General features: G+C 35.1%; 1 protein-coding gene across 2 annotated transcripts in view; it reads right to left on the bottom strand.

Moving 5' to 3' along the window:
- CTNNA3 (catenin alpha 3) overlaps positions 1–27,100 on the bottom strand; it is a 1,866,967-nt gene that overhangs the window by 283,481 nt on the left and 1,556,386 nt on the right. For both annotated transcript variants that reach the window (XM_059170124.1, XM_059170125.1), the window contains exon 13: positions 25,938–26,089. In XM_059170124.1, coding sequence (XP_059026107.1) covers positions 25,938–26,089 — 152 coding nt within the window. The remainder of the gene's footprint in view (positions 1–25,937; positions 26,090–27,100) is intronic.

The raw sequence follows: 27,100 nt of genomic DNA, 5'->3' as shown, positions 1-27,100 counted from the left end.
TCCCAGGACCCTGAGATCATGACCTGAGCCGAAGGCAGCGGCTTAACCCACTGAGCCACCCAGGCGCCCAGTGTATGAGTATTTTAAGAGACCTTCAAAGAGTAACTTAGTAAATTAAAAAAAAAAAAAAATAGTAATCATATGGCTAAAATTTAAAACACAAACAAACAAAAAATCAAGAATGAAAATACCAGGAGTTTGGGAGTTTCTTAAAATGTTAAACATATGCCCTTGCATTTACCCAACACCTTTGCAATTCCACTATTAAGAATGGAAATTTACAAAGGAGAAATAGAAATTCCAAATTAATATCAATAAGAATGTCTGTAGTTTCCTCACTCACAGTAGCTCATAAAATGAGAAAAACCTTAATGTGTTTAATAGGAGAATGGATAAAATGCAGCTTATTAATATAATGGAATATTACTCATCAATAAAAAGGAGTGTACTACTGACTTGAGCAACAATATGGATGAGACTAAAAATATTATGCTAAGCAAAAGAAGACAGACACAAAAATAAATAATTCATGATATATAAAATTCATCATAAAGTAAATTTATTAGAACTAATTCCTTTGGATTTTTGCTTAGCTTGTTTATGAGAAAATAATGAACAATTACCCTCAAATTTTCAATTGCCTTTAGGATTCCCTATTGTCAAAATCCATACTAATTTCAAATGTCTTTTATTGACTTTTTAATCAAGGTTTATTTTCAAAAAGCAGTCAAGTGATCACCAAAATGAATTTTCTTTAATCCAGTTTGATGCTATTGACATTGCATTCTTTTCTATCTACACAGCACACAAAAATATTATTATTTCCACAGACTGTTCAACGCTAGAACTCTTATACCTAAAAGGATTATTGTCTTTAAAATTACTAGTTGAATTGTAAAATTTCTCTGTTTAGTTCTAGAACTTTTACACACCATATTCTCACTGTACATAACAATGGCATAGTAAAGAGCCTTGTTAGTACAGAAGTATAGGACACCAGAACAAAACTAGCTCATAATCTGAGAATCAAAATATCCTTAGGGGCACAGCAGTGACATAACAGTGAATTAAAATTGGCAGGTGCAAAGTCTCCAGCACATCCAGATAATGTTGCAGCTCTAATAAACTTGCTGTTTTACCATTATTTTACCAGCAGGTGGTAAAATTGCTCCCTAATTCAATATTCTACAGTGACTCAACTACACTCTATCTATGCTTCTATTGTTTCTTCTTCTCTTGCCATTATAAACTCCACATTCTTTCAAAATTTATTTCTGCTTACTCAGAGCTTTTTTTGTCTAATAAGGTCACCTCACTACTTTTATCTTTGTGTTTCTGGCTTCTGTGATGCTCCTCATTATTGCTATTTCTATGTGACCTTTTTTATATAAACCACAAAAGAGGATCCAACTGAATTGGCCAATTACAACATATGGCAAATAATAGCAGTACTGAAGAGTATAGACCTTTCATATTGGTATCCTTATAGATTATTGATCATTCTACATGGGTGACTTTGGAAGAATCCCTTCTCCAATAATCCATAGCTAGATTTGCAGCCGTGTAGAACTAAAAACACAGTAATGCATGTGTTAGGAATCCCTCAGAAGGAAACTGTGAAAATGCCAGGCACACAGAGGCTCTCTGGAAAGATGCCTATAGCCAGAGGTCACCTTGCATGGTGTACCCCAATATATTCATTTATTAGTGTCTCTTTCAGGGACATCTCTTTCATTCCATGGATCTGTGTTCATATTGGTGAAGCAGTACCATATGATTAAAACAATACCTTTGAAATTCTTTAAATATCTGGCCATTGAAAATGCCCCTTCATATTCTTCATTTTCTAAATCTTAACCATTTGGTGCATTTGTTTTATTAGGGACAAATTTTAGAATAATTTTCTCAGTTTCAAAAAAACCCTCTTCCTTGAAAATTAAGTTGGAGCTGCATTTTTTTTATAGGTTATTCAAGGGTAAATTGGCATCTAAAATATTTATTCATTCCACCAAATCACTTTAGTGGACTAAAATCCATTGAACCAAACACTTCTAATCCAAAAAATTCCAGTAGTTCCATATTGGCAAAATGAAATTAAACAAGAAAATACCAACTGTAGTATGGCTCAGCAGCTACATAAGAAATGTTTTGTGATACTTCAGTAAATGAAAATGACTTGAGAATATAGGAATGATACTAAGTTCTCTAATAAGATAGCTCAGAAATTTAAAATATAAACATTGCTTGAAAAATAATAAAAGAACTATTTTGTAAGCTGTTACTATGTTCCAAAGTTCCAAGAGCTTAACATGTATGGAACATTTAGTCCTCAGTGAGGGATTCATTAATCTCACTTATCAAATGAGGAAATATTCGTAAGAGATTAAGCAACTTGCCTAATGTAACACTGCTATTAAGTGGTGGAAAAAATGAACTCCAAGTTCTCCAAGTTTGATCTAAAAGCTGTATTCTTAAGTATTATGCTTGATCTATCGTGAAATATAAAAAGTATCAATTTGGGGTGCCTGGCTGACTCAGTTGGTAGAACTGATGATTCTTGATCTCAGGGACAGTGAGTTTGAGTCCCACTGGATGTAGAGTTTACTTTAAAAAAAAAAAGCAACAATTTAATTTAGCAAAAGCATTTATTTGTGATATATATTAACTTTCACACATGTTTAAAAAAACTTTAAAAAGAATGTAAGTTTTGTGAAAGCAAAAATCCATACATATTATCACTACACTATCTATATTTCCCAAATCTTTATGTGACTATCAAATAAAGTATTCAAACCAGCCTATTAATTTGAGAACATATTTTGAAGTGTATTTGCCTCAGGCATCAAAATACTTTTAAAAATTAATCAGTTCTTAATTAAAATCATCACTCTTGTCATTTTCATTTTAATATTCCTATCTAATTCTTAATTTCAGAAAAAGTCATTCATTCTCTTATTCCTTCAAAAAAAAGTTACTTATGATCTGCTATGTGCCAAGCATCATGATGCCATAGTAATGAAAGGAGACTTGGAACTATAATCTTGGTTTTCCTTAGAGGTTAGATTCTAACAGAAAGCATGACAAATAGTTGTAATAACTGCTATTATTGGCAGTTATAAGTTGATATGTGACTATACTGGGATACCTAAGTCATAAGTTGGGTTGAGAAAATCCTTCCATTAGGAAGTAACATCCAAACAGACATCAAGGATGAGTAAAAATTATTATAGAGAAAGGGTAGTGGGGCCAGACAGAATGAAAAAAAATGATTGAATGTCCAGAGGTGGTATGACTCGTGAATAATTTGAAAAGGGACTGTCAGAGGACAATGGCCATGTTGCTGGCTCCAGAGTTCAGGCAAATGTTAATATTCCCTTCAATTTTCATTTTTAAACCATTTTCATTACCTATGCTCTCCATTTAACCTGAGAACAACCTTTTGGTTGATACAAAGGTATTTTCCAGCTTAAAATACAAAAGGGTTACATGGTTTGCCTGAAGTATCAGCTGAAGGGAAGGTGATTAGTGGAAAGCACATAGAATTAATTTCTTTTTACCATTATTTATAATCAATTTTAGGACACACATCTAATTCTACTGTCTAAAGTACAATATGTCTTCTTTCAATCTAGACCGCTATCCGAATTCAGGTCTATGTCATATTATCCCCTCTGCTACCTAATGTAGAAATTGCTCACTGGCTATCTTGACAGGAGCAATCCATCATCATTGCAGCTGAACAATTTTGATCTTGTGAAACCCTCATTACCCTCAAGAGCAAAGTGCACATAAATAGTCGGTATAATGGCCAAACAGAGGCAGAAGGACAATGCATTTCTGCACAAGGCGCTGCAGATCTCTCTCTCTCGTTCCGTTATCCTCCCTCTTGTTTTCTAATCCATTTAGCAGGTTTTGCTCCTATGTTCTGAGATATAAAGTTCGGTTGGACCACACGACAAGGGTGTGTATGGTCACAAGAACCCCTTTCTGACAGTTCTAGCTCCTTGTACCTCCACTGCCCAGTTATGAACTTAGACGTGAAAGAGCCAGTGAGGACTCAGAAGCCATAAAGTATCCTGTTGGGGGATACCTTCCTGACATGGTGACAGAGTTCACCAGGACTCTAGCTCAGCAGGGGGCAGGCTCCTCCACCTGGTTAAACTGGATCCACCACAGCGCTAGGCAGGGAAGCTTTTCCTTGACTGGAGTTTTGCATCCAAAGCCCTGCTATCTCTGTGTCTGTCTCTCTGCCTCTTTTGTTTTTTGGATGGAACACTAAAGTACTCATCCAGGAAGAGGCTGGAGAGCCTCAAATGCCTACTCATTTTTCCCGTATGGTCTAGGCAAGCCTGGTCGTGCCGACATCCGACATCCTTTGTTACTCTGACTCTCCAAGACAGACAAAACCACTAAATACACCTCATGGGGCGGGAGGCCAGCTGAGAAGTGGGTGGGGGAGTGGAAGGGTGGGGGGTGGTGAGGGTAGGTGTGTAGAGAGGTCTAGCTTTTCTCTAGACTCTCTTAAATCTATTCATTATTGATAAATTTTATATCTCTTCTCTAAAATTGGACTTTTGCTTTTTTTTTTTTTAAGATTTTATTTATTTATTTTGACAAAGAGATCACAAGTAGGCAGAGAGGCAGGCATAAAGAGAGAGGAAGCAGGCTTCCTGCTGAGCAGAGAGCCTGATGCAGGGCTCAATCCCAGGATCCTGAGATGATGACCTGAGCGGAAGGCAGAAGCTTAACACACTGAGCCACCCAGGTGCAACTGGACTTTTGCTTTTTAAAAAATCTTTTCTACTTACCTCTCAAAAGCTCTGCTCTTGCAAATTAATAGCTTTAACTTCAAAACAATTATCTCTTAAAGAGGGATATGAATTCAAATTTGCAAATAGGAGGACCAAATGAGGCTTGACTGTAAGGCAAGTCCGTATTTGCATATAATAGTAAAAGGATTCTGAGAAAATAGAAAAGTTCTATGTTAGAGTCCAGTCCTGTCCCATTTTTGACTCCAAGTCTCAGTGTTAGGGCCAACTTGCAAAATCAATGCAGATGGAAGAATTGACCTGCAGGTAGAAATTTTAGTGAGAGGAGCAGCTTTTCAGCCTTAACTTGTTTATTTAGCTTTGAAGTACTCTCTTTACCTACTCAAATTTCTTCAAGCTCTAAAAAAGCAGAGTTTTAAGTAGGGAACAGCAGAATAGGTAAATGACAGGAAGTTTATATTTAGAAAACCTTTGTGAAACAATACCTAGCAAACCATTTATAACTGAATTTAATTATGCTTTCTAAATTTTTAAGGATAGTTCCGAAACACTAAAATTAATCTCTCACGCCTCAAAATCCAGAAACTCTGGATACAACCCTAAGATCACTTTTACCTCAGTGAGTCCTAAAGGCAGTGTGGGTAGCACAGTAGCCCAGACTTTGGAACCAGATAGAAATGCCTGATGGTGAATCCTGCTGGACAGTGTCTATCTGAGTGACTTATGGAGAGTAATTTTAAATGATTTGTTTCCTTTTCTGCCAATAAGATGGTTATTTGTATCCCTTCCTCAAGGGTTTCTTTAATGGTGAAATGAGAGAATGTATGTAAAGTTCCTGCCAGGTAACAATCTCTCAACAAAACTTTCTCCCCTCAGGCTAGATTTCTTTATCAGCAGCTCAAGGATATAGCTTTTACCTCTACTTGATCTTCTCAGGTTCTGTTGGGAATTTTATTTTAAACTGAAGGGCATTTTCTCTTTACTTCACTTCTTAAGCAAATTCAATACATTTAAATTATTTCCCTTGATCTTCCTACCTCATCTTCTCTTCCAGAGAAGTTAATTTGACCTTAACCCTCAAGCTACTTGTCACTTGTTCTTTTCTTCAGTCCTTATATTAATGTATTCCTGTTCTTAGCCAATGATTTCAAATATAATTCTTTAAGTGATTTTAAAGATATATATGTATTTAATTAATAGAATATGTTCTACTAAACACATATTACAATTGCTTTTGATTAATGCAATGTATTTATTTAGCTTTTGTTTGTTTGCGTCTGTGGTTTTGGTAACATCAAAAGTGCACTGAATTTGGGGTCAGGAGATCAGTGACTTTAACACTAACTGGCTGTATGCACTTAGGCAATATATCTCTTCACCTCTCTAGAACCCAAAGCCTTCTGAAGATTTTGAGCTATGTGATTATTTTTTTTTTCTCAACTCAGTTCTATCATTTCAGGATATAACTTTGGTAGCAATGCAATGCTCCACTATTGACATTATATTGGCTTTCCATAGTTTCCAACCCATGACCTTAAATGACTATTTGCTTCCACTTTTCCCTGTGTTTTCTCTCTGGATGCCATTCCCCCTTTCTTCTCTTTCATACTTTTTGCACCTATAGGAAAATCTTATAAGACAGAGATGTGTCACCAATAGTTTTATGGGTTCATGGTAACTTTTTTGAGGGGCTGAAACTAAGAGAACCTAATGTATAACATTGCATAATTATAAAAATCAAATCAAGCTTCCTAACAGTGGGTATAGAATGGTCTTATTTTTGGTAAATCAAACAAAGAAACAAATACATAGACAATCTAGTATATATGTTAGAATTTGTGTAGAGAATACTCTGAAAGGATACAAATGAAAGTGCGAAAAGCAATTAGCAGTGGAAGAAAACTGTGCAACAGAGGAGTAGGAATAGTCAGGGTTTAAATGTTTACCATTTAAACTGTACTGTTTAATTTGTTATCACAAGCATGCATTATTTTTATAATAAAAATGCTATCAGTCACTAGTATTCGTTTTTATTTACATATATTTTTACTTTTTTAAAAAAGATTTTATTTATTTATTTGACAGAGAGAGATCACAAGTAGGCAGAGAGGCAGGCAGAGAGAGAGAGAGGAGGAAGCAGGCTGAGCAGAGAGCACAATGCGGGACTCGATCCCAGGACCCTGAGATCATGACCTGAGCCGAAGGCAGCGGCTTAACCCACTGAGCCACCCAGGCGCCCCTCATATGTTTTTACAAAGTGGTTTTGTAGTTGACTATAAATTGGGTATAAAGTTTTTAACAAGATAGTGACTCAAGGTAGAGGAATGTTACACAGGAAATTGCCAGTGGGTGAGTCTGTTTTCAGCTCTGGCCCAAGCAGGAAGGGATGCTTTCTTCTGAAAGTGATTTGAGACTGCTGCTCTCATTGCCTCTATGGCAAGAAAACTAATTAGGGTAATTAAAATATAATTGGAAGAGGAAACACAGGTAGAACTAAATCTTTACATTACAGAAAGTACTAAGAACTAGGAAAAAGTCAACCCTGGAGTTAAAAGAATAGAAGATGGTGGTAGGATTTGCAGAACTTATTGGAACAAAGCTCATCTTTCCAAAGAAATCGATAAGTAAAGATTTCACGTAAAGACAATTCTTTTAGAAGTACACAAAGACTAATGACTCTGCAGATATTCATAGGGACACAGGGAAAAAGAAGCCTTCCAACCAAAGATAACATGATTAAATAGAAAGCACTGTAAAAATTAAAAAAAAAAAAAAAAGACAAAAAAACTGGGCTAAAATCAAGACTACAGTCATCATCAACTCAAGTTCTTTTTTTTTTTTTTAAAGATTTATTTATTTATTTGACAGAGAGATCACAAGTAGACAGAGAGGCAGGCAGAGAGAGAGAGAAGCAGGCTCCCTGCTGAGCAGAGCGCCCGACATGGGACTCGATCCCAGGACCCCGAGATCACGACCCGAGCCAAAGGCAGCGGCTTAACCCACTGAGCCACCCAGGTGCCCTCAAGTTCTTTTTTTTTAAATCAACTCAAGTTCTTATCAAAATCATATATATATATATATATATATATATATATATATATATATATATATATAGTATTTACAATTGTATGACTTTATACCTACATAAAGAATAAAGAGTTCACTTTCAGTGTGTGGGTTCAGTCATTTTCAGGATATCAGATTTATTTTGTTGTTGTTCCTCCCTGATGTTGTGAGGACATCATAGAATGTCCTAAGAACTCTAAAGGGAAAAGAGAGAACTGTTTAATCTTTCTCTCAGAACACTACGTATTTCAAAAATTCTAATATCTCTCTTTCTGTTCCAAATTCTCTATGTGTATCTAAGCTCTGTGGAAGTGCGCTTGTCCCAACAGGCTGTCATTTTCTCAACTTATAATTGCAGTATTGAGCTCCTTTTGCCTGCTGCAGTCTTAGTCATCTGTTTCAGGAAAACTTGACACCAATGCCCTGCATATCTAAAGATACATTACCTCTTTGGTCATCTGTGTCCCTAAATACAATGAAATATCTTCTTATCTTACCAGTTCTCTATGTAACATTCTACACTGTTGAAATATTGTTGCCTTGGCTTCTGACTCAGCACGTTTCATTTTCCTCTCATTTTTCCTGTCACTTCTTGTCAGTCTCCTTTGCTATCGACTCCTCCTCAGCTTGAATTTTAAATGTGTTTGTTCCTATATAATTTTTTTTTTCTTTTCTAATATACCTTCTCCAAAGGTGAGTATATTCTATGCCAAGGAAAATCAAATTTCTATGATACAGCAAATTTATGTGCTAAGCTCCAAAATCGTATACCCAATAACCTGTATTTCTATAAAATAAGCAAATTTAGTATCTAATGAGCACACTAAAATGGAATTAAGCTTCTACCCCAAACTGGTTTCTCCAAGTCTCCACTAGCTCATCAAGTCACACATCCATACAATGGCCCAAAATAAGACACCAAGAGGCAAATTTGTTGCACCAGTTTCTTTCAATTCCACATTTATTCCCAGCAAATTCAATAAATTTTTATCTTCAAAATAAATTTCAAATCTGTTTACCTCTTCTACCAACTCTCTAGTTCAGCACTGTCCAATATAAATATAATGCAGGCAGCATATGCAATTTTAACTTTACTAATTCAATAGTAATTAATACATGTTAAGTATATATTTTGGATATATTTGGTTAAAATATATAACATCAATTTGCCAAATATAAATATAAAATTAGATGAGATATTCATTTTTCCTTGTTGAGTCTTCAAAATTTATTGTGGGTTTTATACTTATGTAGCACATCTCAGTTCATACTAGCCAAATGTCAAGAGTTCAATAGCCACATGTAACTATTGCACTGAACAGTGTAGAACTAAGCTACGTGGATATCATCACTTACCTGAGAAGACTATTACAAATTCCTATGTGATATTTTCACTTCCCCTCTTGCCAGCTCCACCCCCAACAATGTATTTCCCATGGACTAGTACGACCTAAAAACAGAATTCTCTGCTCTGTGTTAAACAATAATGGGGCTGGAGAGACTTTCTTACTTTTGTGTCCCTAATACTAAGATCTCCTCTGGGAATTTTTCCCCAACTATATTTAAAATGTTGTCCTCTCTTATGCCAGTTTTCTCTTCATTACAAGATCCTGCTTACTTCCTTTATATCATTCATCAAAACTGCCTTGTCTATAATCTTTAATTGTTCACTTTATGTCTCTCTCCACTAGAATATAAACTCCAAGTGAATAAAGATCTTGCCTATCTTATCTATCTCTATATGCCTAAATGTCTCAATAAAATCTTATCAAAATAAATGAACCCAAATAATTCAATGAATAGCTTAAAAAATGAAAGAAGGAGAAAAAGGAAGAAAGGATCCCCCCAAAAATACATGATTATAATCAAGACAAGTGTGATTATCCCTTCCTACACATTAGGACACTGTAAAACAGTATGTTTAAGGTAGGAAATCAGGACTCCACAGCTACTATATAATGTAAGTAAGACAAAGATCAAGGTCTTACGATTTCTCATCCAGTGCTCATCACAGCATCACACACTGTCTTTCAATCTGCTCTGACTGATGTGATTCTTTTGAAGCTAACGTGTAAAGCTTCAGATTTAATAATGAAACAAGGCATTTGAAGGAGAAAATGATTCTCTGTGCATTAATTGGTGAGTTCATATCTTTTTTGCATTTACATCTCCCACTTGCATTTTGATTAGCAATTTCTTCCGTCAATTTAACACCAAAATCCTCTGTAATCAGTGGCATGTTATTTTCTGGAACAGGCTCAATGAATCCCTGAAGCTGGAAGACAGCACTTCAATCCCTTCACCTTGGCTGCTCTAGTGGCGAGCATGCCTGACTGTCAGTCTGATTTCCTAAATCTCCTACGAGGGAGTTAGGCAGTTAGAAATACTGTTGGCATATGCTTGGCTTTAGCTCATTTCAAATACAAATGCTGGCTGGTTCCAAACACAAGCCTCACTTATTTTCTATTATTATTATTATTATTATTATTAATCTTTACTAATCTTCCAACATCCCTTTTGAAGAGGTTTCATGTCCTAAGGAAGAGCAATTCCTGAAAATTACACTTGATCAATTTATTTAGTGAGGCATAAATAGTAAATAAGCTTTTGATTAAAATTCCTACTCTCCTTTAATAGTAAATATATTGTAAGGGGTTGTTTGTTGTCTACATAATCACTAATTTCTACTTTCTCTCCTGCTAAAAGAAGCTCAATTTTCAAATATTAGGAAGCGTGTGGTGCATGACGGTGGCAGGGGAGGAGGAGGAGGATACCCCCATCCAAACCCAATGGAATGAATCCTGAATATTCTATGCCAAGCCTAGTAATTCTATTCTTCCTGACATTTGTCAAGGTTATGTATCTTTGACATGGAATAAAATATATTAATAATCTGGATTCTTTTTATTTTCCCAGTCTTTTCCCACTCATACCCTGGAGTCCAGGCACTCTGACCTAATTACTGTTTTCTAAACATGCTTTTACTTCTATTCCCTTGAAAATGTCCTAAATCACTATTCCAACTATACAACTCCTATCCATGCAACAAAGCCAACTCAAATGTCACCAAATGATTATATCTTTGCATAATTTTCTTCATGACAGAATTAAAAACTCTTAATTACCAATGATGATTCTATATACTTCATTATAGTACTTACTGCTATAAATTCTTATCATTGGCTCACAAATCTCTTTATTCCACAAGAATGCTAGTTAATTAAGAACAGGGATCATGCTTCAATCATGTTTGTGTTTTTAAAACTTAGCAGACAGACGGGATTCGAATATCTTTCCAAAGGTTGACTGAGGAGACTATATAAGAGGTAGAAAATTATTACTTAACGTGATGACTTCTTCATTCTTTGCCATCCAGATTCACAACTTTATATTCAAAAATTTTATTCTATCTTGTACTTTCTAGATATTGTTATTTCAGAGGAATTTTTTTAGAGGTATCAGAAGGACTTTATGTAGCTTAACATCTTAAATACACAGTGAATAAGCTATAGAACATATTAAAATGTGGTAATTTAAAATACTGTTATTCTATTATAAAATATTATATTCTATTAACTAGAATATATTACTAATGAGAATGCTTCAAAACTTTTTATTAAACAAATGATTAACTGCAATGTTTTAGCAATATTTCCATTAGTTTGTTTTCCTACTTAAAAGCAGTAAGCTGTTCAAGCCAAGTTATAGTAACAAAGTTAATCAGTAAAAATTAGTAATAATGGTGTCAATGATAAGAGTATTATAATAACTGGAGCACATTACACTTTCCAAAGATGGACTTGATATTATTTCCCAACACAGATGTTCCTTTTGACCTTTACACTTCTTCCACTGAAAGATGAAGTTCATGACACCTCCTCTTGAATTGGGAAGGATTTTGACTTGTTTGTAAATAATAAATTGTGACAAAAATGACAGTGCATGATTTTGGAGATTAAGTTAGAAAAAGAAATACTGTATGTGTTTTGTTAGCACCTATCCGTGGATTCTTGAAATGCCATGAAAAATAAATAAATAAATAAATAAATAAATACATACCTGGAGGCTGTCATGCTTTGAGAAAGCCAAACCACATGAAAGCTAATGCAGTTTTCCTTAGTCTTTCAGTACTGAGTTCAGACATCAGATATGCAAGTGATCAAGCCTATGCCCTTTCTGAATTCTTGACCCATAGAACTTGGACATAACATAGCAGTTGTTGTTTTATGCCACTAAATTTAAGATAACTTGTTGCATAGCAGTAATAACTAGAACAAAAATTTTGACATGGATGGGTGCATGGGTGGTTCAGTCAGTTAACTATCTGACTTCAGCTGAGGTCATGATCCCAGGGTCCTGGGATGGAGCCCCATATTGGGCTCCCTGCTCAGTAGAGCGTGCTTCTCCTGCTCCTTCTTCTGCTCCCCCTGCTTGTACTCATTCTCTCTCTGTGTGTGTCAGATAAATAAATAAAGTCTTAAGAAAAAAAAAGCGTTTAATGAGGAATGGTTAGGTATTCACTAATCTCATTTATTCTGATTAGACATAAAGGAAAAAGACATTTACCTTTTCCTTTTTAGTTTACATGGGTCTCATTTGAGTATTGGCCAACAGTATGTAGATAGAAGTATGCCATATTGAGGTTTGGTCATCAAACTTCCTGTTCAATCATCCACTGTCTCTTCCCTTTCTCCAGTGACAGTGGAAGCCATATTATAAAGATGGCAGTGACAAAAGACTGAAGAATCCTGAATCACTGAGTCATTACCTGGTAGAAACTTATCCAGGAAAACTGGCTAACATCAGAACAATGTATAAATGATAAATAAACTATCAATGAAATAATCTACTGGGATTTGTGGGATTCTGTTAGAGCAAATAGAATTTGTTATTTTGACCAATACACATAACAAATTTTTTGTGTGTTACTACACTGTAATATTAATGCAAATTCATTGAGCATTTACAATGTGCTGGAAAACTTTGCTTCGTGTTGTGCTTGTGTTATCCCATTTAAACTAAGATCAAAGATAACACTAGGCCAATATGTTTTTTTTTTTTTTTTCTTATTTTACAAATGCAAATCCAAAGTTGAGAAAGAATCTGATTTACTCAGGGTCACAAATGTATTCCAAAGAAGGGGAATTTCCTTGAAGATGGAGCACTGTGAGGAAAACCTGAAATAAGGTTGTTTACCCGGAGTTAAATTTGCAAAATCCATAGGAAAAGATAAGCTTATATAAATGTATTGTTGATATAAAATATGTTAAGAAGGTAGTCTAAATTTATTCCTAGACCACTAATTTTGGTTATAATAGAAGATATGCAAAAATTACTGATTTTATTTTCATTTGTTTTAGTAATTAGACCACTATGGACTCATTACAATGTATTTTATAGCTATTTTTAAAGGTTAGAAATAATTTTTGTTATAGAATCTTCCTATATTTTATGACTTTAATTAAATTTCTGATTTCTTTTCCAAACAGTGCAATATAAGACAACATAAAACATATTTTAAATTATTAAATTTGTGGATAACTTTGTCACTTTTCAGAGCCTCCAACAATGAGGGTCTGATAATGGAAGATAATGTGCATAAAGTACATTTCAGCAAGCTCCACAAACTCCTTTCTCAATGATCTTTCTTCCACAGCCCAACAGCTAATGCATACAATCAAGAAATCTCATGGAGCTATTCTACAAATATTATCTTCTTAAAAAAGGAATCTTATCACCTGAACAAGGTAACATGAAGGGCTTTTATTTTTTATTTTTTAAAGACTTTATTTATTGAGAGAGAGCATGAGCAGGGGGAGCAGGAAGAGGGAGAAGCAGGCTCCCTACTAAACAATGAGCCTGATGTAGGACTCGATCCTAGGACTGAAAGATCATGACCTTAGCCAAAGGCAGATGCTTAACTGATTGAGCCACCCAGGTGGCCCACATGAAAGCCTTCTAAAAAAAGCTATATACTCAGTTTTGTAGAAGTGTGTAATGAGAGAAATATCATTTATAAAGACATCTATACCCATTTGTGGCCACATAATACAATACATAGTAGAATCCTTGGTACTTTCAAAACAATCTCAAAATGAAGATCAAGCAAATTTTAATTCTTTGTGAAAGTATTTATCAAAGTTAGTTTTTTAATTGTCTGTCACTTTTTATAATATAAAATATAACAAAGTAATTTTTTTCTTGCCATTAATTCCTTGAGGTCCACTGATTATGTTTCAAACAAGTGACAGATTTGACAACTAAATCAATCACTGTATTTAACTGTAAAAATGTCTGGGATCTTATTATTTTAAAGGTCTAAGAAGCACTTCTTTTATAGAGCCTACATTCTTGTATGAAGAGACAGACAGTAGATAAATAAGCAGGAAGTATGTAATATGTCATTTGTTATGATAAACACTCTGTAAACACAAACTTGGGTAAGGAGACAGAGAGTGGCTGAAGTGAGAGATGCTATCTCTACATATGGATCTATATAAGATCTGTACAGGAAGATATAAAAGTCATGATGGAGCAGACCTGAACAAGTCTGCTGTGCAAATTCTCAGAGAAAACATATGGTTAGAAAGGACAGTAAATGGAAAAATACCAGAAGTGTAGGCTTGTCTGGCAAATACAAGGAACAGACAGAAGGGCTATATGTCTGAATCGGAGGGACATAGAGAGGAGCATTATAGGGTAGATATTCTTCAACAAACTGCCCAAAAAGTAATTTGGGAGATTTATGTGTTTATACCTGGCCCATCAACAAAGAGAATTCAATGGAGTAGAAGGGCTCCTGTTGAGTAAAAACACTGGGCCATTTCTCCTCTTGAGATAAAGGGAAATGTTCTGAACCAGGTGCCCTAAGACCACAGTTTCCAGCCTGTTACTTCCCCTTATCAGAGTGTTACCTCAAGTGCCTTTCTCATTTATGGACCTTTTGTTACCAGTCTCTAGAATATTTCTCCCTTTGAATCTATATAATTTACCAAAAATGTACTGAATATATACCGGATACTGGAAATATAAAATTCTCAATATCTCTCTTTCTATTAGGTATGCTAAGGTATATTTCCTAAATCATCATTTTATAAATGTGTTTTTCAGATTCTTTTCTCTAGAGCTCTAGCATTCTCTTGAACTCTCCAAAAGTTACTTTTGAAATGTAGGTAAATAGCCAGACATCTTATCTGAGGTAAACAATCAGCCCAACTGTAAGAGTTTTTAGGACTGAAGCAAAACATAAAATTATAAAAACTTATTATTAGATTTAATACCTTATATAAATTTACTAACTTCATTCCTAATTCAAATTCATTTATAATTAATAAAAATCACTTGGTGATAAGTATATCAAAAATAAACAACAGAAAAATTCCTTATGATTTGACAACTAAACATCTTCTCCACATTATTCTTCTATTCACAGGGCTAGCTATTTCCCAGGAAGGTGTCTTCAAAGAGGGATGCCGGACTCCTTATTTTGCTTTATAAAGATTTTATTTATTTGACAGATAGAGATCACAAGTAGGCAGAGAGGCAGGCAGAGAGAGAGAGAGAGAGAGAGAGAGAGAGAGGAGGAAGCAGGCTCTCCGAGGAGCAGAGAGCCGGGTGCGGGGCTCGATCCCAGGACCCTGGGATCATGACATGAGCAGAAGGTAGAGGCTTTAACCCACTGAGCCACCCAAGGGTCCCCGAACTCCTTATATTCAGCTATCTGGAGTCAAAGGCTCCAAGCAGCACTTGCATGGAGTTCTCTGAGCACAAGATTAGTCTGCCTCTGAGTCCCTCTCAACCATAGGCTTTCTTGCCAGTCTGGTGGTTTTGACTCTTTGGTGAAAGAACACTTCCCAGAATTACTTCAAGTGGAACATCTTTCAGCATGAGCAACAGAGATTACTGGCTAGAGCTGCTTCGAGGCTTAACCAGCATGTTTCTCCATGAGCACTGTTTCTCACTCTAGTCACTCCTGTTCCCTTACTCAGAAGTCTCCTCAGATGGTATATCCATGAAGAAGGCCATTAAGCATGCTGAGCTCATAAAAGTTCATCTCTTGCTGACCAGTGCTAGCAGGGAGTTCTGCTTTTTCTTACCTTAAACTCTGTTTTCAAAGGAAACAGCAAGAGCCTCACTACAGAATTCTTTGCCACTAATATTTGATTTAAATTTGCATACAAATCTAAATTCACTTTGCTACAGATCTTTTATTAAGTTATTTTAGAAAGCCCCCTGGTAACTGGCTTCTTTACAAACTGGTTCTGCTATTATAAAATGGTCATATCGCTTCCAAAAAGGACAGAGTGTTTTAACTGGGATTCTCTGGCAAGACTCCTGTGAGAGTGAGGACTGGATGACTAAGATGAATTCAGGAAATCTGCTTAATACTGAAAAAATGAAAAGGTGTAGTCTCTGTACATTAAATAAATTTGAAATGGTGCCTGAATAGATTCTCCACAGTCAACAAAGGATTCACCGAGCATGAAGAGAGGAAGCTAACATTTGATAGCAGTTAGGCCTATGGAGACAAAGTGTTCCCTGGGGTTGGAAAAATGGGCTTGATAAGGAAATGTGATCATTAGTGCCTCAACACTGTGGGCATCACCCAGTGGGTGAAGATGCACCACAGGACCTCAAGCAGTATAATCAGGGCCTCGAAACTAGATGAACATGACACTTTATCAACCAAATTGGACACTTTTGAGAGTAAGGGGGGTAATAATCCAAATGTGCCCTAAGGAAAATAAGGCATATAGTCTTCCTAAATCCCTGCACGTCAAACACAGTTAGTAAGCACTTATTTTATGAAAATTCATTTGCAATCCAATAACCTTTGGAAAAATTTTTATTACTATAACATAAAGAAAAGAGAAAGTAAGGGTGCCTGCGTGGCTAAGTCAGTTAAGCATCAGTTAAGCAGACTCTTGGTTTCAGCTCAGGACAGGGTCTCATGGATCATGTTCTCAGCAGGGAGTCTCTCCCTCCCCACACCCCCAACTCATGTGCATACATGCACTTTCTCTCTCTCTCAAATAAATTAATTAATTAAAATTTTTTTAAAAAAGAAAACAAAAATGAAATGAAGTTGATGAATTTTAACATCCCATAAACCTCAAAAATTGAATTTCAAAATGTATGATAATCAAAGGTCAAGCTAAAATTTAATTTTGCCTGTTAAACAAATGATGCAAAATACCAAGAGGAATGGAAAAACTCCTTACAGCCTTTGGAGAATCCTAGTAACTAAAGCACTCTTTGCAAAGTAACAGGGCATGAATATAAAATTTGCAAAGAATAAAGCACAGTTTAATCTACAAAAGAAAACATAAAAAAAAATTAGAGCACCTGGAAGAATGAAAACCACATGAGTAGAAAAAAGGGTGGAGGAAACCACCAGGGATCCTGCAGTGGGAATAATAAGGATTAGCAGAAATTGTATGGGGCAGTCACATGACTCAAGGATTTTGAAGAAAAGACAATTCTAACATTCAAGTATGTTGGATGATTGGATTTACACAGGAAAACTAATAAAAGGGCAACTGGATCCTTGGAAAACCCAGTCTAGATTTAAATAGAAAGCCAAAACAGATTATCTAAGACAAAGGTCAGTAAAATATCTCTGGAATGAGCCAAGCAGTAACTGTTTTGGGCCTTGTGAGCCATATGGTTTCTATAGCCATGACTCAACCTTCCCCTTATTGTGTTAAGAGGTATCTGTTGGTGTGGCTATATGAAATTTGAATTTCACATAACTTTCACATATCAAATAATATTATTTTTTTTAAAGATTTTATTTATTTATTTGACAGAGAGAGAGAGAGACAGGGAGAGAGGGAACACAAGCAGGGGAAGTGGGAGAAGGAGAAGCAGGCTCCCTGCTGAGCAGGAGCCCTATGCGGGGCCTGATCCCAGGACCCTGGGATTATGACCTGAGCTGAAGGCAGGCGCTTAATGACAGAGTCACACAGGTGCTCCCCCCAAAATATTATTCTCTCAAATTTTTCCAACTACTTAAAAATGTTAAAATCTGGGACGCCTGGGTGGCTCAGTTGGTTAAGCAGCTGCCTTCAGCTCAGGTCATGATCCCAGCATCCTGGGATCGAGTCCCACATTGGGCTCCTTGCTCCGCAGGGAGCCTGCTTCTCCCTCTGACTCTGCCTTCCACTCTGTCTGCCTATGCTCTCTCTCTCTCTCTCTCTCTCTGACAAATAAATAAATAAAATCTTTAAAAAAAAAATGTTAAAATCTTTCTTAGTCCACAGGCCACATGAAATAAGATGGTCAACCAAATGTGGCCCAAAGGCCATAAATTTGCCACCCCCTGATCTAATACACAGTAATTTATAAACATGAGAAATAAAAACTAACAAAAGAGGACCCATACCTTAGTAATATCTGGTAGGTAGCCAGTAATAAGGTAGAAAGGAATTTATTTTATTATAATATTCTAAATGTCTGCATTTTCAGTAGTTTAGGCAGGTCTTTTCAGTTAGTTCTAATTAATACATTTGATAGGACTTTGTCTAAATAAAATTACCTGATTTCTGAGGTGTTGACTACTGGGTAAAATATCTTTTATTTTTTAAATCAACTTTATCCATGTAGTTTGCCTGCCATTTTAAGTGTATAGTTTGGTAAGTTTTGACAAATGAGTATACCCAAGTAACTACCTTGGATTATAGGTTTTCATAAAAGAATCTAGTGGGAATTTATTTAGGACAGCTTTAAATCTATAAATCGATCTGAGGATTCTTGACACCATAATAATATTGAGTCTCCCAGTCAAGAATATGCTAAATCACTTCAAATTTGTGTTTCTCTTAATAATATTTCATAATTTCCAGAGTATAAATCTTGTATAGGTTTGCTTAATTTATCAATAAATTTCTTTTGTTATATTTGATGCTGTGATATACTGTACTTTTAAAAATATATATTTTCTAGTTGTTGGTTGTGATATAACAGAAATATATATATTGAGTTTCATTGTATTTCTCTATTACATATTTATCAGTTCATTAATTTTGCCTTTATCCTTTTTTCACCTATTCCTTTTTCCTAAATTCACTTACCAGTTCTACTAGGGTGGGTTTTTGGGGTTGTTGTTGTTATTTATTTATTTATTTATATTTAGGATTTTTCAGTGTGGCCAATTATATAATTTGCAAATATAGAGTTTTACTTTTTCCTTATAATCTGTATACTTTTTATTTTGTTTCTTGATTTACTGTACTGGCTAGAAATTATACAACATTCATTTCACTGGAGTATGGAAATTCTCACTTTGTTCCCAATCTGAGGGAAAAACGTTTTGTCCTTCATTTCTAAGTGCAATGATACCTGAGGGCACCGTTAAGCATCTGCTTCAGCTCAGGTCATGATCCCAGGATCCTGGGATTGAGTCCTGCATTGCATTCCCTGCTCAGCAAGGAGCCTGCTTCTCCCTCTCCCTCTGCCTGCTGCTCCTCTTGCATGTGTGCTGTGTTCTCTCTCACTCTCTCTCTGGCAAATAAATAAACAAAATCTTAAAAAAAAAATGCAGTAATGACTGAGAGCAGTAATTAAATAGTATGCTTCCATTTCCCTCTACAGTAAAGAAACTGCTATCATGTAAAGTAACAGGCCAAATGATAACACATAAAACTGATACTTGACCATGTACTGATTTTACACATTATTCTTCTCACTGTTTCATTTCTGAACTTAATTCAGTAGAATTCTAGTTGTACAAGATAACACTTTACACTAGTTAGTACTGACACCCTCAGAGTCTTTTCCTCCTATATTTTGATTATGAAACTTCAGAGAAACAAACAAACAGCAGCTTATTCAGAAGACATATAAAGCAAAATAATTTTCTGAGGTCAGCAGAAAAGAAGTTATGGAGAACAATAAAAGATGTTCAAAGAAATCATGTTACTGGAAGTAATCTAAATTAAGAAAATTATAAATAATTCCAGTGAAAGCTATCTATAAATTCCTGCAGGTATATTATAATCAGAAAAAAAAATAAAATGAAATTTTAAATAAAAGGTTTTTCAGAGCACCTGGGTGGCTCAGTCAGTTAATCCTTAGCCTCTTGATTTTGGTTCAGGTCACAATCTCAGGGTCATGAGATCAAGCCCCTCACTGGGCTCCACACTGAGCTGGAGTTTCCTCAAGATTCCTTCTCTCCCTCTGCCTCCACCCACTTCCCCCACTCTCACTCTTACACTCTCTCTAAATAATTAATTAAATATTAATTTTTTAAAAAGAAAAAATGTTTCTCTGGCTATATATGCTGAAATTGTATATTGAACTCTGTTTCAATTCTAGAAGTATGTAAAAGATTCATGTAGAAATGTTTCGTGTAAACTGGGCCATGTAAATGTTTACTTTATTTTCCTTTGTTTCTTCAAAAACTAACTTCCATCAAGTAACATATCCAAAACATGTTCTTCTTCCCTAAAACATAAAATTAGACAACTAACAGAGAAAATCTGCTAGTGGTAGTCCTGAAAATATTCACATTTGGTTTGGAAAATGTGTTTTTGGTAAGTTACATATTAAAATTCACACACAAAAAATATATGAAGCCCACATTCTGAATACCTGTTAAAAGGCTGACTTTTTGCTGAATCTTTTCTTCTTTTTGAGGATATTTCACTACTGGCCACCCATGTTTCTCACAATTCAATTATGTTGCCCTTTTTAATATCTATTTCTGGTTAAGCACATTTCCCAAAAAGATGAACTATCATGTCCTTGCACATTTTAAGAAGTTAATAAAAATAACATATAGAATTATATGCCAGCTTAAAGTAATATAGTCTCAAAGGCACAATTTGTATTAAATAATCTATAATCCAGATACTCAATAAACATGTTTCCTTTTATATAAAACAAAATCTTGAGAAAAATATAATTTCTTGTTTAGAATTTCATCTCTTAAGGTACTTTTTGGGCTTTGGTTTCATGTTGACCAGCAGACACATTTCTATAACTTCTATAAGTAATATTATTCAAAATATAAAGAAAATAATAAGCAGCTTCAGTAGTACTAGCACTATTCATAATGGCAATAGAAATAGTAGCTATCATCTTATAAAAGACTACTTTTACTTAGTACTTCATTTCTATTAGCTCATTTTGTCAGCATAATAACTTTTTGAAGTAGGTTTAATACAAAGGAGGAAACAGGGTTAGTGAGATATGTGACTTGGTTTAACATAAACTATTATGTAGACTCAATAATTGCAAAATTTATAAATAGATACTAAACACCAAAAAATAATATTCAATACTCCCCTCTCTCTAAGGTTAAGAATGAGATTCTATAACTTCTTTGTCCACAAACTGAATCCAGTGGAAAGAATAATATTACATGTCAAAGCATTTTTTCTTAGAAATTTTAAAAATCTGTACAATTGCTAACATAATTATTCACCAAAATAAATATTAAAGGTAGATAAAATCATATTTCTATAAAACTATTTACAAAATTTCAGGCACTGATCTTAAATTAGTATTTTATTGTTTCAATGAAACAGAACATTCATGAAAATTCAGACATAAGACAAGATTCTGAAACAGTCACACTCTGAAGAGCATAACTAGCCCTCCTTGAATGTGCATAATTATAAGCATATTGCCTTGATCTTGACACTCTTTAGATTCTTTAAAGAAAGCATCAAGTGTTTTGCAGTTCCAAGATTGCGATATTGGTCAGCATTAGATTTGACATTACAAACAGCAGATTATACCAGATCAATTGTATTATCTTCTATGATAAAAGGATAGTCCTCAAAGAAAAAAAAATGATAGAATTTCATTTACTGAACCTGAGTTAGATTTCTATTTTCAACATATAATCTGATTAGCAGCTAAGTACAAAGGTTTATGAATCATCCTCCAAAGAATCCTTATAGAAGTTCTATGGAGGTTTCCCTAGAAGCTGTTTTAGAAACTGGACATGCAGGCACATGGGCCCCTGGAATTTCCTTCATGGTTTCAAGTACAGCAGCTCTTCTTTGTATGTTTTATTTATTTATCTATCTATTTATTTATTTATGCTGGCCATAAAGTGTGTTTAAAGAAGAATAGCTCAGGACGCCTGGGTGGCTCAGTTGGTTAAGCAGCTGCCTTCAGCTCAGGTCATGATCCCAGCGTCCTGGGATCGACGAGTCCCACATTGGGCTCCTTGCTCAGCAGGGAGCCTGCTTCTCCCTCTGCCTCCGCTTGCCATTCTGTCTGTCTGTTCTTGCTCTCTCCCCCTCTCTCTCTCTGATAAATAAATAAAATCTTAAAAATAAAAAAAAAAAAGAAGAATAGCTCTACCTCAAAATTCAGAAAACATTCTTACAAGCCACACACCTACCAGTATATTTTCAGTTGGATGGAACATCAGCTTCTAAGGTCTCTTAAGACTAAAGTCCTTAACTGGAGCTATCTAGCAGAGATTACAAAGCAGATAAAGAACAAGTATAATTCAATATTTTGTTTAGTAATCTAGAGGAAGGAACTGAGATTATAATTTCATGTTTCTAATTAATGCTAATTTAGATACAGTCACAACCAAGTGGCTAACAGACACATGAAAAAATGTTCAACATCACTAGCCATCAGGGAAATACAAATCAAAACCACAATGATATATCACCTTACTCCAGTTAGAATGGCCAAAATTAACAAGACAGGAAACAACAAGTGTTGGCGAGGTTGTGGAGATAGGGGAACCCTCTTACACTGTTGGTGGAAATGTAAACTAGTGACTGTCACTCTGGACAGAGTGACTTCCAATCACTCTGGAAAACAGCATGGATGTTCCAAAAGATGTTAAAAATAGAGCTACTCTATGACTCAGCAATTGTGCTACTACGTATTTACGAAGATACAGATGTAGTAAAAAGAAGGGGCACATGCACCCCAATGTTCATAGCAGCAATGTCTACAATAGCCAAATTGCAGAAGGAACCAAGATGCCCTTCAACAGATGAATGAATAAAGAAGATGTGTTTCATATATATAATGGAATATTATTAAGTCATCAGAAAGGATGAGTACCCACCATCTTCATTGACATAGACAGACCTGGAAGGATTATGTTAAGAGAAATAAGCCAAGCAGAGAAAGAAAATTATATGGTTTCAGTCATATGTAGAACATAAGGAATAGAGCAGAGGACCACAGGGGAGGGGAGGGAAAACTGAATGAAGAAATCAGAGAGGGATACAAACCACAAGGGATTCTGGACTCTGGGAAACAAACTGAAGGTTACAGAAGGGAGGGGAGTAGTGCAATGGAGTAACCGGGTGATGGGTATTAAGAAGGGCACATGTTGGGATGAACACTGGGTATTATAGGTAACTAATGAATCATGAACACTACTTCAAAAACATGATATATTACATGCTGGCTAATTGAACATATTAAAATAAATGAATAAATAAATAAAAGCAACCTGATAAATTGTATGAAAAAATCACTTAGAAATATAATAAAGTTTAATATGATAAGGCTTTATGGCCAAGAGCAAATCTATCAAATCAAAATGGAGAATATATGGCAACAGCAGGGTGAAAATAAAAATAAAAGGAATTCATTGTCTATCCAACAATCTTGCTGTTTAAGAGGGAAAAAATAAGTTCACAGCAGTTGGCTGTGTTATTGGCAATAACATAAGAACAAGTTTTCCACTTTATTTGACTTTGGACAGGTCCTAATTAGAGTATGCTTTTTGATAGTCTCATTTGAGAATTTTGTTGAAAAGTTAAATAAGGACTAGTAAAGAACACAAAATACTAAATTATTCCTATGAGGAAAAGTTAAAAGAAATTAAAGTATGTACCTTGAAGAAGAGATGACTATAGGGAAGTATTACTGCACTCTAAGGCTATTAAATAATTATAATAAATTGTTCTCTTGCCCTACAGAGGATTGTTGGATATGAGAGATATATAGAAATAATGGCAAGATAATTTGATTTGCTATAAGTAAGCTATTTTGATAGTAAGGAAACTTTTAAATTTTTTTATTTTTTATAAACATATATTTTTATCCCCAGGGGTACAGGTCTGTGAATCACCAGGTTTACACACTTCACAGCACTCACCAAATCACATACCCTCCCCAATGTCCATAATCCCACCCCCTTCTCCCAAACCCCCTCCCCCCGGCAACCCTCAGTTTGTTTTGTGAGATTAAGAGTCACTTATGGTTTGTAAGGAAACTTTTAAATACTAAATGTATGTACAAATGGAACAAACTACAAGACTTTTTTCATCCATAGATAGCTTTTTCAGGGAAAAAAGAAAAAAAAAAAAAGCATTTTCTACCCTGGTTCACCTAGGCTATTTCACTGGTTTAATCTTATCACATATCTACCCAGGGATACTGGAAATGCAGGTGTTTTACTCTGGAAAGTCTATTTCCTGAAATTCATGTGTCTTCACTCGATGTTTCTCTCCTGGTTCTACCTATCTTCTCAGTTTTGCTAGTCCACTAGTCCACATGGGTAAGGTTTAAAATCCTTTTTAGAGTAAGAAAATATTTGAAAAAATATTTTGCAGCTCAGATATAATACTCGTCCAGTGCCACAGCACTCAATCCCATATGAACAAATACTTCCTGGATGTTTGCAAATACATACATGAAGTTTCTCTTTCATGTATTATTGGCTTCCTTTCAGGTTTTGCCATGCTCTGAAATGCTAGATCCTATATTTTGACACCTTTAACTTTTCTTTTAGAATTTCTTTCATAAGCATCCATTGGCCCTGCCAGTGTCTTTAACTTTCATTGGCACTTTTCCTTATAAGATCCCCAAATGACTCAATTTTTATGTACTGCTCTGTGTACCTTAACTATGACATTTAAGCCCATCAGATATAATTGGTGCTCTGACCATATATCCTCAGAACTTACAGTTCCATCTTTATAGTTTCACTAACAGTTAAATGTAGAGACTTTCAAATTAAATTCTATTCATACTTAACAAATTACACTCACCATTCCTACTGAATCTTCTTACTGCAAGCACCTGCCACTCTCCCTAAGGGTTGCTTTTTTTGGTTACAAGAGTTTGACTGACCCACACAGGAGGCTTTAGTAACACCTCTGAGGCAGAGTAGTCTTTAATCAAGGATGAATAGGTAGATAAATTGGGTTTTGTTCACCTCAGGTAAGGTAATTATGAGGTGTATTCTATAGTATCACGTAGACTTCCCAGCAGGATTAAGTCCTAGCTTCCAGTAGTAATGCATGATAACATCTTACTGGTTTACTTCCCCTCCCTGCCTCACTTTTACTGTCTTAATTTTTCCTAAATAGACTACTAGTCCCCCTAAATAGACTAATGGTAACACAAATCCTTACCTCAAGATCTGCCTTCAGGTGAAGCTATTCTAAGATAAAATATCACCATATCTTTTCATGGGCATTTTTCAGAAAACTTCCACTGTTTTTCAAATAAAATTTGAATAACCCCCCCACATTAATATTTGAGTTAAAAGAAATAACCCTGGGGTCTGTGTTTGCAGTATGCCCACAATAAATGTCTCACTTTCATCCTTAAGAAGGCTGCATATATTCCCCCAAACAGACAATTCACAGACTGGGGCAGTTCAAGTGTTTGTTGTTCCTGTCAGCTCCAAGTGCAATTTCTTAAAGAACAGTCAGTCTGTGAGTCTCTAATCCAGTATGAGAGGGTTTGACCATAGAAACACCTTACTTTAGACATACTTTCTTACTGATTTCAATACAGTGATGAGAAAGATGTTTTCCTTTCCATTTAAGAAAAGAAATCAAATTATTTTATATATTTTCCTTTGGCTCCTGATCATGCTATGTGACACCTCAGTGAATTCTGCACACAAGGAATCCTATCATTTCTGCACACACAGCAGTTAAATGTGCTCATTTGCATAAGCTATAACCAAATACATAAGTGAAAGTGTTGTTTGTGACAGTAGATTTCACTTCAGGGATACATATGAATTTCTAAAGTTCTAATAGATTTCAGAATTGACATTATGAAATAGAAATAAAATATTTCTTGCAATCATTCCAAGTATTCCAGATGGTGAGGAGCATTGTGATAATTCAATGGAAAGAAAAGCAAACTTACCCGAATCATCATGACCGAACATCTGATATCATGAATTGTATCATAGATCTTCTTTGAGATGTCCACAAATTGATCATCATCAAATACATCCAAAGAGTTTTTATTTAAGGCTTCTAAGGCAACATCCACTTGTGTTACAAACTCAGGTATTGCTGTTAAAATTAATAAGAAAGAAAAGATTGTCCCATTTGTATTTTCTGATTTTTGGACTTTCATAAAAATATGAGATATATTTTAAATAAATATTTGGTTAATAGGATTTTAACAATTTTTTTCATGTAAAAAAACAAAAAAATTTGGCAGGCAATTTTGGATCTCTGAAAAGTGAAGGGAAACAAAGTCAATAAAATATATATTTTATAGAAATGTTTCATAAGATTATCTTTCTCCTTCATGTCACTTTCATTTCTGCTAAGGCTAGAACTATATAATCATTTCTCATCTTATTCAATATAAGCCCCCCAAAATTACCAAAAAGTACTGGTGTGTTAACAATTGAATTAATTGTGTTAACAATTAAACATAAAGATATTTTAAAAAAGAAAGCATTTGAGTTACTAAATATAAGAAATTTAATTAAAGGTAACAACTCTATCTCAGAGATATGACAGAAACATCATGAACTGTCTTTCATTAAGATGTTTTCCCTAACATCAAAGAGATTAGTGGAGAAAAGGGGTTCCAAGATGGAGGTGTAGGAAGACTCTGAATTCATTTCCTATCATGGACACACCAAATCTGTAGCTATATGTGGAGTAATTCCCACTGAAAAAGAACTGAAAGCTAGCTAAACAGCTCTTTCCACAGCAAGGGATAAAAGAAGTACATCAAGACAGGTAGGAAAGGCAGAGATGCATTCTCCCCCAAATCCTACCCACACAATAGGGAGGAAATTTCATGGGTCCAGAGCTTCTCCCTAAGGAATGAGGAGTTTGGGCTTCATGTCAGGCATCCTAACCTTTAGGATCTGCACCAGAGAGATGAAGCCCCGAAACATCTTGCTCTAGAAACCAATGGTGCTCATATTTGGGGATCCCAGAGAATTGTAGAATATCAAATACTACTTTTGAGAGCTAGCACATAGATTCACTCATCCCAGGACACAGCACAAAGGCTGACGTTTGAGAGGTGCTGAAAGATGAGTGAATGAGATTTATTTGCTA

The sequence above is a fragment of the Mustela lutreola genome, chromosome 4 (genome assembly GCF_030435805.1).
Source record: "Mustela lutreola isolate mMusLut2 chromosome 4, mMusLut2.pri, whole genome shotgun sequence".
Taxonomy (NCBI): domain Eukaryota; kingdom Metazoa; phylum Chordata; class Mammalia; order Carnivora; family Mustelidae; genus Mustela; species Mustela lutreola.
Note: the sequence above shows the minus strand (reverse complement) of the source record. Positions and strands in the feature narration are given on the sequence as shown.